At 40.8% G+C, this 11,637-nt stretch overlaps 1 protein-coding gene across 2 annotated transcripts in view; it reads right to left on the bottom strand.

Annotated features, from left to right (window-relative positions):
* Positions 1 to 230: 230 nt before the first annotated feature.
* Positions 231 to 11,637, bottom strand: part of spata6 (spermatogenesis associated 6) — an 89,594-nt gene continuing 78,187 nt past the window's right edge. The window contains exons 12-13 of one of the 2 annotated variants that reach the window (XM_043699238.1): positions 2,326 to 2,411; positions 231 to 1,138 (exon numbers count right to left, since the gene is read on the bottom strand). In XM_043699238.1, coding sequence (XP_043555173.1) covers positions 979 to 1,138; positions 2,326 to 2,411 — 246 coding nt within the window. In that variant the 3' untranslated portion in view covers positions 231 to 978. Of the gene's footprint in view, positions 1,139 to 2,325; positions 2,412 to 5,359; positions 5,441 to 11,637 lie in introns of those variants that run through there. The other variant, XM_043699239.1, reaches the window with a different exon arrangement.

Below are 11,637 nucleotides of genomic sequence, written 5' to 3'. Positions count from 1 at the left end.
CTTTTTCCACGTATGGAGTCAGCTATTACGAGGGGGCATAGCTTTAAATTAAGGGGGGGTAGATATAGGACTGAAGTTAGGGGTAGGTTCTTCACTCAGCGAGTCGTAAGTTCATGGAATGCCCTGCCAGTAGCAGTGGTGGACTCTCCCTCTTTATGGGCATTTAAGCGGGCATTGGATAGGTATATGGAGGATAGTGGGTTAGTATAGGTTAGGTGGGCTTGGATCGGCGCAACATCGAGGGCCAAAGGGCCTGTACTGCGCTGTATTCTTCTATGTTCTATATTTGTGAGACATGACTGCATAGAAGAATACAGCTGACCTTTATTGTCATCGCATTTGACATTTTGCCTTTCCATCTAATAGGGAGTGCATTTTTTAAAAAATAGATATCATTTTGACTTCAGTTAGTGGCACAAACTTCATATTTCACAGATACTGCTGTAAATTAAATTTCTGTCCTTTTTAACATGATGTACAAAACATAAGCAAGCTAAGCTAACTAATACTAATTCTTTAAATTTTCCAAGTATTAACTCTTCATACTTTACTGCTACAAAATATTTTGGTACAAAAATTAAGCACACCGATGCTTTGTTATAGCTATTTTGAAAATTAATCACAGAGTTGCACTACAGTCTTTTGACTGTAAAATGTAAAATATTTTAAGAAATACTTATAAATTGTTCTGACAAAAATGGTTTAATTGTATCCTCCCAAATCTAACCACAAATCAAGTTGTAGACTTTATTTTCAAAATAAATAGTGAAAATACTAAAAATTTAAATTTTCCTGACAATATCAAAAACCACAAGTAATCATGATTATTGTGGACATTAATTATTTCCACAAGTGAAAAGCATAAACAATACAATTAATTATTTACCATTATTTACTAAAATAACAAACAGGTTGGAGAAAAAAAGTCCAAACCTGATACAACAGTGACATACAGAAATACATTAGTCTATGCAATCCTTATGTGCTATCTGAAGCTTTCTTGTACATATTTCTGTAGATCTTTTCTAGACTTTCTTCAAAGATTGCCCTGTGAGGCTTTCCTTTATAAGCAGCAGCACGATTCGACCAATAATCACCATCCCCCAGATGTACAGAAGCATTTTGATGGAGCACTGAGCTATACAGACAGAAAGAAGGCCAGATTGTTCTGTTGTACAAGTCATTTTTATGAAGTTTACATTTATCTATTTTTAAATAGTCAACAAACTGACTTCAGACTACAAAGCAAGTGAAATACCTTAGGAGGAAAATGCATAAAATCTGCACACAGTTTTCTCATTAATTTCAAAAGATAGAACATTATCACTACTAGACTGAATACAAATTAAGTATATATCCCTCAGGATAGATTACAAAAAGGCTAAATGGGGAGGTGAAAACTATCAGCAAAGCACAAAATAAATTGCCAGGAATTTCTTCAGCGGCTCTTCAGTAGGTTGCTGTGATTTGGGTTTCACGTGTATGTAATGATAGCTGATAGGGAGAATACCTGAGGATATTCTTAACAAGGAAATAGAGGCAAAATTTGATGGAGAGATATAAGAGGTATCACAGGATATAATATTTCACTGACATTGAATATGGTAGCACAGTGGCACAATAGTTAGTACTACTGCCTCACAGTATCAGGGACCCAAAGCCTTGCATAACTTTCTGTGTAGAGTTTGCAGATTCTCCCCATGTCTGCATAAATTTCCGCCAGGTGTTCCGGTTTCCTCCCACAATCCAAAGATGTACAGGTTAGGTGGAATAGCTATGGTAAATTGTCTGTAATGTCTAGGGATGTGCAGACTAGGTGCATTAGGCATGGTAAATGTGGGTTTATTCAGATAGGGTAGGGGGAGTGGGTCAGGGGTGGGGGTGGTGGGGGTTGTTCTTCGGAGGAATGATGTGGACTTGCTGGGCCAAGTAACCACTTTCTGTACTGAAGGGATTCCAGAATGATCTCTTCTGATTCCTTGCATTTGTGTACTGTGTAGAATATGAGTAATAAGACATACAATTGAAGATAACTAAAATTAATATTAACATTGGGTGTATGAAGAAACAATAATAAAGCACACTGTAGATACCGACACGAGGAGTTCAATCTGTTTTAGATGACCAGAAAATAACAGATATGAATAATTCTAACTAAGATCTGTTATGTTGTCTTAACTCAATGGTGATGGTAGGCTAAGAAACATGTTAATGGCTAGGCAGCTAAAACAAACCCTCTAATTCAAAATTGTCTCAGATTTCTCAACCCCCCAGAGTTTTTAAAGAGACCCCAAAGTGTTTTACAATATTAAAATCCATCTGTACCTGAGATGGCCTGTATTGTCACAGGATGAATTTACAGATGAGACAGATCTTACACCTGAAGGATAATCTACTTCAGCAGAAGAATTCTAGAGCATGAAGTAAAAGTTAAAAAACATATTAATCAAAAGCAATTCAAGTTTACTGTTTTAGACTGACATACTAAAAACACTCCTAGAGGATCAAAGTTTCCTGCTTTACTTTTACATAATTACTTAACTTCACTTTCTCAGTGAGGAGCCAAAACCACCAAGTGAACATATCAAAAATTATAACACATGCTAAGCAATTTTATGTTACACTGGAATTACCAAGATTGTCATAGAATTATGCTATTAACACCAGAGATTCAGCTGTAATTATTAAATGTATAAAATTTGGAATTACTTCCTAAGATCTTAGCAAACTGAGATATGGAGCAGGACTTTCCTCTTTCTGTGGCATGGGTAACGGCGAGGGTTTTTGCATTTCATTGTTATTGGTCGAACTCATATTATTTCTGTGCTATTTCCAACTCTCCTCTCCTTTCCTGAGAAACTAAGTGGCACCAATTCCTGACATACACGTCAAAGCAGGTATCTGGCAGCTGCATGGCAATTTGCAAAGCCATGGGACTTGGGGGTAAAACGAGGACATTAATAGTTATATAAAGGGCTCAGCAGAGGGACAGTAATGCAAAAGGGAATATGAAGTATACTTTCTCACAAGAACATGAAGCTGGAACCTTGCCATCTTGGATCAAAACTCAATTGCACAACTACAGCACACCATGTGCAAACTGGGCAGAGTAAGTTACTATCTGCTGTTTGGAATGTCAGGCTCTGCTAGAGGCAGAAGATTGCAATAACGTGAGTGCAGTGATTTGGAAATGCCATCCATCTGGCTTCAATTTGCATTTCATTGGTAGGTCTTTCATTGTACAAAAATGCGGATTAACAAATTATAGTCTCAAGCAATCTTGACCATTACCTGTGTGCACGTCAACTGAGCAAATGTAATCAGACAAACACACTTAAATGCATTACCCGAGCTTTTCATATCAGAAATACTTGTATAAATAGGGCTGAAAGACACCATTTTGCAGCTGTCATACTTGCAGATTGAATTGGAAGTATGTAAAGACATATTTTTGATTGATACTTTATCTTTGGGCAGATAGGGGTGTTAGTGGCTTCCATGTAGGCTGGTAGAATTCAATTCTTCCAATTTAGTAGCATGAAGACTTTGGTTGCGCAACATGCATTTGGCTAAGGTTATGGAGGGATAATATCGAATTCCTTTGGAAGCATCCACAACACATTGTGTGAGTGCATAACATAAAGCTTCATTGTAATGAATGTGAGGACACAAGAGTTAATGGGAAAAGAGAGAAGCTTGAATAACCATTCAGGATACAACTGACGACAGAGCAGCCCACTTGATTGGCACCACATCAACAAACATCCATTTCCTCCACCACTAACAATTAATAGCAGCAATGTGTACTATCTGCAAAATGCAGCACAGAACCTAGTCAAAGATCGAAAGACAGCACCCACCAAGCCCCCAACAACTTCCACCTAGAAGGACAAGGACAACAGATAAATGGGAATGTCACAGGCTGCAAGTTTCCCTCCAAACCACTCATCATTCTGACTTGGGAATGTACCACCACTCTATCACTGTTGATGGGTCAAAATCCTGAAATTTCCTCTCCAAGGGCATTGTGGATCAACCTGTACCATATGGTTCAACAAGGCAGCTCACCACTACCTTTTCAAGGGAAATTGGAGATGGGCAATAAATGCTGGCCAGGCAGTGATACCCACGTCCCACAAGTGTATTAAAAAAAACACATGGGTCACTTCATTTTGCATATACACTGAGTAAATCATTTGTGTACTAAAATTGTAGAGGACAAGTTTCTGGAATCTTATGGATGGTTTTCTTGAGTAGCATGTTGAAGAGCAAACTTGAGGAAAGGCTATTTTATAACTAGCATAATATAATGAAACGAGACTCATTAATAAACCTGTTGTGAAAGAACCTTAAGGGATGAATGACCACGATATGATATAATTTACATGATTTGGAGGTGCCGATGTTGGACTGGGGTGTACAAAGTTAAAAATCACACAACACCAGGTTATAGTTCAACAGGTTTATTTGAAAGCACTAGCTTTTTGAGCACTGCTCCTTCATCAGGTGGTTGTGGAGTGTAAGATTGTAAGACACAGAATTTATAGCAAAAGTTTATAGTGTGATGTAACTGAAATTATATATTGAAAAAGACCTGGATTGTTTGTTAAATCTCTCATCTTTTAGAATGACCATGTTGGTTTCAGTTATTTCATATGTAAATCACAAAGCTTTTTTAAAAGTTACATTCTCAAGTGAACTTTAACAATAGGTGCCATGTCGTCCCAGATAATGCACTGAAGGTGTGAGCTGCCTTGAGTGAGATTGTCTGTGCCACAATGGTTAGACTGACTCTAATCTAAAAAAACGGATTTACAGAAACTTACACGGAATCATGCAGTTTTTGAGCAAAGTAAAATGTAATTCTGCAAGTACAAATTCACCCCACAAACTTATATGTGTATGTGTGCATGTGGGTGTGTGTGTTGGGGGGCGGGGGGGTATGAGTGTCTATGAGAGAGTGTATGTATGTGTGCGAGTGTGAATGTAAAGAGGTATAAGTCTGTGAGAGGGTGCATGTGGGAGTGTGGGAGTGGGTGTGTGAGCATATGAGTGAGGGTCTGCGTGAGTGTATGGGTCTGTAGGAGAGTGTGTGTGTCTGTCTGTGCATCTGTTCATGTGTGTGTGTGTCTGTTTGTGTGTACAGTGCAATGGGGTCATCTGTAGTGTGACATGAACCCAAGGTCCCGGTTGAGGCCATCCTCATGGGTACCGAAATTGGCTATCAGCCTCTGCTTGGCACTTTACGTTGTTGCCTGTCCCGAAGTCCGGTCTAAGGACGGTCACCTGAAGGTCTGAGGTCGAATATCCCGGACCGCTGAAGTGTTCTCCGACTGGGAGGGAAAACTCCTCTTTGTTGACTGTTGTTCGGTGTCCAGTCATCTGTTGCCGTAATCTCTGCTTGGTCTTGCCAATGTACCGTGCCTCAGGGCTTCCTTGCCTGCAGCATATGAGATAAACAATGTTGGCTGAGTTGCATGAGTACCTGCCACGTACATGGTGGGAGGTATCCCCACATGTAATGGTAGTATCCATGCCTTGCAGTGTCTACCGTGACAAGATTGAATGGTATTGACCAGAAATGATCTGTTTGAGGTTTGGTGGTTGTTTAAAGGCGAGCAGTGGCGGTGTGGGGAAGGTCTTGGCGAGGTGCTCATCCTCATTGATAATGTATTGCAGGCTGCGAAGAACATGGCATAGTTTATTGGCTCCTGGGAAGTATTGGACAACGAAAGGTATCCTGTCGGTTGCAGCTCATGTCTGTCTCCTGAGGAGATCAATATGGTTCCTTGCTGTGGCACGTCGAAACTGGCATTTGCTGAGTTGAGCATCACACTCCATTCTTATAAGGGCATCCTTCATAGCCAAGTTTGGTACCCATGGGGATGGCCTCAACCGGGACCGTGGGTTCATGTCACACTACAAGTGACCCCACTGCACTCTACACACACACAGGCAGACGCACACACACACAGACAGACGCACACACTCTCCTACAGACCCATACAATCACGCAGACCCTCTCATACACTCACACATACACCTTCTCACTGACTTATACACCTTTACACACACACACACACACACTCATAAACATCCGTCCCCACACACATACCCATATAAGTTTTTGGGGTGATTTTGTACTTGCAGAATTACATTTTATATTGCTCAAAAACTGCATGAATCCATGTAAGAATCTGTAAATCTGTTTTTTAGATTAGAATCAGTCTGACCATTGTGGCACAGAGCCTCACACAGGAAGCTAACACCTTCAATACATTACCTGGGCCGACATGGCACCAATTGTTAAAGTTCACTTGAGAATGTAACTTTTTTAAAAAGTTTTGCGGTTTACATATGAAAGAATTGAAATCAACATGGTCATTCTAAAAGATGAGACTCAACAAACAATCCAGGTCTTTGTCATTATATAATTTCAGTTACATCACATTGTAAACTTTTTCTATAAATTCTGTGTCTTACAATCTTATACTCCACAACCACCTGATGAAGGAGCAGCGCTATGAAAGCTAGTGCTTCCAAATAAACCTGTTGGACTATAACCTGGTGTTGTGTGATTTTTAACTATATAATTTACATTATGTTTAAACGTCAGGTAGTTCAATCTGAGCAAGGGTGTTAAATGTGAATAAGGGAAATTATGAAAGCATGAGACACAAGAGGGCAGTTAGACTCAAAAAATAAATTATAAGGTATGACTGTCCATAGGCAATGTACAGTTAATGACTTACAGCTTAAACCATCTATACATTCTATTATGGTGCAAAAATTCAAAAAAAGGTGAATCAACTGTTGCTGACAAAGCAAGTTGCATAATATTAAAAGAAAAGGTTTATAAGGTGACCGCTGATAGCAAAAGATCTGAAGATTGGGAAGTTTTAGAACACAGTAAAGGAGGACAAAGAAACTGAAAAGGTAGGGGAGAAAGTGAGGACTGCAGATGCTGGAGATCAGAGTCAAATGTGTGGTGTTGGACATGCACAGCAGTTCAGACAGCATCCGAGGAACAGGAGAATGGCCGTTTCGGGCAAGAGCCCTTCATCAGGAATGAGGCTTGGGAGCCGAGGGGGTGGAGAGATAAATGGGAGGAGGGTGGGGATAGGGGAAAGGTTGCTGAGAGTGTGATACAGAGATGGAGGTGGGGGTAATGGTGATACTGAGGGTGGAACTGATAATATAATAGTGAAGGAAGATGAACAGGTAGGCCAGGTCAGGAGGGCGGCTGGAAGGTTGGAACTGGGATAAGGTGGAGGGAGGGGAAATGAGGGAACTGGTGAAATCCACATTGATCCCATGTGGTTGGAGGGTTGCCAAAGTGGAAGATGAGGCATTCTTCCTCCAGGTGTTGGGTGATTAGGGTGTGGCGATGGAGGAGGCCCAGTACTTACATGTCCTTGGTGGAATGGGAGGGGCAGTTAAAGTATTCAGCCACAGGGTGGTGGGAATGGTTTGTGTGGGTGTCCCGGAGATGTTCTCTGAAACGCTCTGCAAGTAGGCATCCTGTATTCCCGATGTAGAGGAAACCACATCGGGAGCAATAGATACAGTAAATTACGTGTGGAAGAGCAGATAAAGCTCTGATGGATGTGGAAGGCTCCTTTGGAGCCTTGGACAGAGGTGTGGGGATTCGTGTGGGTGCAGGTTTTGCAATTCCTGTAGTGGCAGGGGAAGGTGCCGGGAGGGGAGGGTGGGTTGGTTGGGGGGTGGGTGGGTGGACCTGACAAGAGTGTTGCGGAGGGAATGGTCTTTACGGAAAGCAGGTAGGGGTGGTAAGGAAATTACATGTCTGGTGGAGGGGTCCGTTTGTAGGCAGTGGAAATGGAGGAGGACAATGCGATGTATACAGAGATTGGTGGGGTGGGAGGTGAGGACCGGGAGTTTTGTCCTTGTTGCGGTTGGAGGGGTGGGGTTCGAGGGCAGAGGTTCGAGAAGTGGATGAGATGCACTGGAGCACATCATCGACCACGTGCTGGGAAAATTGCAGTCTTTGAAGAAGGAAGCCATCTGGTGTGTTCTGTGGTGGAACTGGTCTTCCTGGGAGCAGATGCGGCGAAGAAGGAAGAATTGGGAACGAGGGATAGTCTTTTTACAGGAGGCAGGATGGGATGAGGTGTAGTCCAGTAGGGAAGAACAACACATGAATACAACTTAGCAAAATACATTTAATCATTTTGTAATAGATTTTCCAGATACATAGAAAGGAAACATTTGCCGAAGTTAAATAGGGGTCCATTAAAAGCAGAGTCAGGAGAATTTATAATGGGGAACAGAGAAATGGCAGAGAAACTAAATGAATAATTTGTGTCTGTTTTTATTGAGGAAGAAACAGAAGTCTCCCAGAACTAGAAATCCAAATGACTACAGAGAGAATGAGGAGTTGAAGGAATTTATTATTAGTAAAAAGGTTGTACTGAAAAAATTTAATGGTTTGAAGGTTGTTAAATTCCAGGGCCTAATAGTCCATATCACAGAATGTTGAAGGAGGTGACTGTAGAGATAGTTGGTGCATTAGCAATTATCTTCCAAAATTCCTTAGTTTCTGAAATGATTCTGGCAGATTTGAAACTTGCAATTCACCTCACAATTTAAGGGTCAAGGGAATAATAGGGAACTGCAGATCGATTCAGCCTTAGATCAGTAGCAGGGAAAATGCTAGAATCTATAATAAAGGAATGATAAATGGACACTTGGATAAAATTATCTGATTGGGTATAGTCAGCATAGGTTTGCAAATGGGAATCCCTGTTTAACAAAGTTGTTGGAATTTTTTAAGGATGTTACTAACAAAACTGGCAAAGGGATCAAGGGATATAATATATTTGAATTTTCAGAACGCTTTTGACAAAGTCCTCACAGGAGATTGGATGGCAATATTAAAGCACATGGCATATGTGGAAATAGAGTCATTTATGTCTACAACACATAAAAAGGCCCTTCAGCCCTTGAAGTCTGCACCAATGAAAAACAACCACCTGACTGTTCTAATCTCATTTTCCTGTACTTCGTCTATAGCCTTGTATGCCTTGGCATTGCTCATGCACATTTAAATACTTACTAAATGTTATGAAGATTTTTGCCTCTATGACTCTTACATGCAGTAACTTCTAGCTTTTCACCACCTGCTGAGTGAAAATATTATTCCTCATACCTCTTCTAAACCCCTGTCTCTTTTCTTAAAACAATGCCAACTGGTCATTGCTTCTCATTGAAAGGTAAAGTTCTTCTCTACTCTATCAATGCCCCTCATAACCAACATTTTACACAGTTTCAGCATAAATTCCCACTCTTAAACTCCACTGTGCCATAAATAATAAAGGCAAACATTTCATGTGTGTTCTTAACCATTTTATCTTTGTGTTATGCTATTTTAAGGGACTGGTGGACTTGCACATCTCTGATCTGTGGTGCTTCCCATGGAGTCTAATCATTCATCATGTATTGCCTTGCCTTATTTGTCAAGCCCAAGGGCATCAGACTTATCCTGATTGAATTTCATTTGCTATTGATCAGCCCATCAAAACCATGTTCATCATTAATCCCTGCCTCTCCATGTGCAGATTAATTCTATCTCTCAGATGACTAACTAGCAGTCTCAGAGTGTACTGGAAAATTGAAAATATGTAAAATTTGGCTGTGAAACACATACCTTGAGGTTTGGTTGCTATTTTGACAACAATTTAAATTTAACCAATCAGATTAAATTATGCCCCAGGATACTAAAACCCAATTGATTTTGAATTTATTGTTTTTGCCAACCTCGAGTCAATGAGACGATCTGATGTTGGGGTATAAGGAAGCAAAAATTTTAAAAGTTAGACGGAGAGTTACTGCCATCTACAGAGAGACTGCCGTTCAAAACACTCTCTATCAAAGGTACCTTTATCATATGAAACATCTTTGCAGCAAAAGACCGAAGATGACCCAGAGAAATCTTCAGCCAGAGGAAGACAGACACCAACGACGACAGCTGCTGTGTGGTTTTGAACTTAAGTCGATATAATTTTAATACGGATTTTTATGGGAGCAGTATATTTCTATAGAGTGGGAGGCAGATCACAAGCATTTAAGAGATAGGAGGCTTTGAGTTGTAAATAGTTGTTGTTTAATGTTCACTTTTAAAGTTAAAGAATACATTGATTTTTTTTCTTTAAATAGTAGAATTTGGGAGTTCTCTGTCACTCACACTTTGACAGGCTACAGGTCGAGGTGAGCTTTTCTAGGTGTTTGGTTTAATTAGTGGAGGGGTCCACTGTCGTGTTGTAACAATGGAGTGAGTTAGCTGTGCAAAAAGTGGTGAAAGCTTGTGCACATTATGAATGAGTTAGCACTGATGTTAGCAAGGGAACAGCGCAGTACTGTCCAGCTCATCACAATGAAGCTTATTGGGGTAGTTTGCCACTGATGTCACCCTGACACCAGACAAGTATTCTGCTGTTCTCTGGTTAAATCATGTACTTTCTCCTCAGAAGGAATAAGGAATATGATGTCCACTGACCCCACTGGATTTATCCTTCTCATTCTGGTCATGGGGTAACGTTTCTTACAATATGACAAAGGGAGGGATTGAGTATGATGACAGAGGATGAAAGAGTAGTTAGTAGCGATGCACGGGCCCTGAGTGAGTAGGAATCTTAGACAATGGGATGGGTTAGTAAGTGACAGTTGTTGAGAATGGGATGGGTTAGTAAGTGACAGTTGTAGTGTAAACATGATGCATGCAATTGTGAGAGTTGTGGCCAATGAGCACAATGGCAGAATTCAAATGAGCGGTGACCCTTGTGAGGCCTCAGAGACAAGATACTGGCACTTATCCTTGAGCACAGAGAGCACCTTCTTCCTGCATTACTGTACATTTTACTAACAGCTGTATTCCGATGGCTGAGGAAACTGTGCACTGGATACATGAGTTGTCTAGGCTGACCACATCTGGTTCTGCAATGAGTACCCACCTCATGCTCCTGGTTTGCCCCATATCTAGTGCACAGCCATTGTGCCCATATTAGAATCTGAGATTTTTTTTCTTAAGGAGCTCTCAATGTTTTTTTTAGAATCACAGAATCCCTATAGTGTGGATGCAGGCCATTCAGCCCATCGAGTCCACACTGCCCCTCTGAAGAGCATCTCACCCAGACCCACATCTTCATACGATGGAGGAAACTGAAAACCCACACAGACACAGGGATATTGTGGAAGCTCCACACACACAGTCACCTGAGGCTGCAATCAAACCCGTGTCTCTGGTGCTCTGAGGCAGCAGTGCTAACCACTGAGCCATCGTACCACCTGAATCCTTTACCAATCTTAATTGCTGTGGTTAATGTAAGAATAATAGGGTGGTTATGGTAGGGGATTTTAACTTTCCAAACATCGACTGGGATTGCCATAGTGTTAAAGGTTTAGATGGAGAGGAATTTCTTAAGAGTATACAAGACAATTTTCTGATTCAGTATGTGGGTGTACTTATGAGAGAAGGTGCAAAACCTGACCTACTCTTGGGAAATAAGGCAGGGCAGGTGACTGAGGTGTCAGTGGGGGAGCACTTTGGGGCCAGTGACCATAATTCTATTCGTTTTAAAATAGTGATGGAAAAGGATAGACCAGATCTAAAAGTTGAAG

This window comes from Chiloscyllium plagiosum, chromosome 11, assembly GCF_004010195.1.
Source record: "Chiloscyllium plagiosum isolate BGI_BamShark_2017 chromosome 11, ASM401019v2, whole genome shotgun sequence".
Lineage (NCBI taxonomy): Eukaryota > Metazoa > Chordata > Chondrichthyes > Orectolobiformes > Hemiscylliidae > Chiloscyllium > Chiloscyllium plagiosum.
This window is presented reverse-complemented; position numbering and strand designations above follow the sequence as displayed.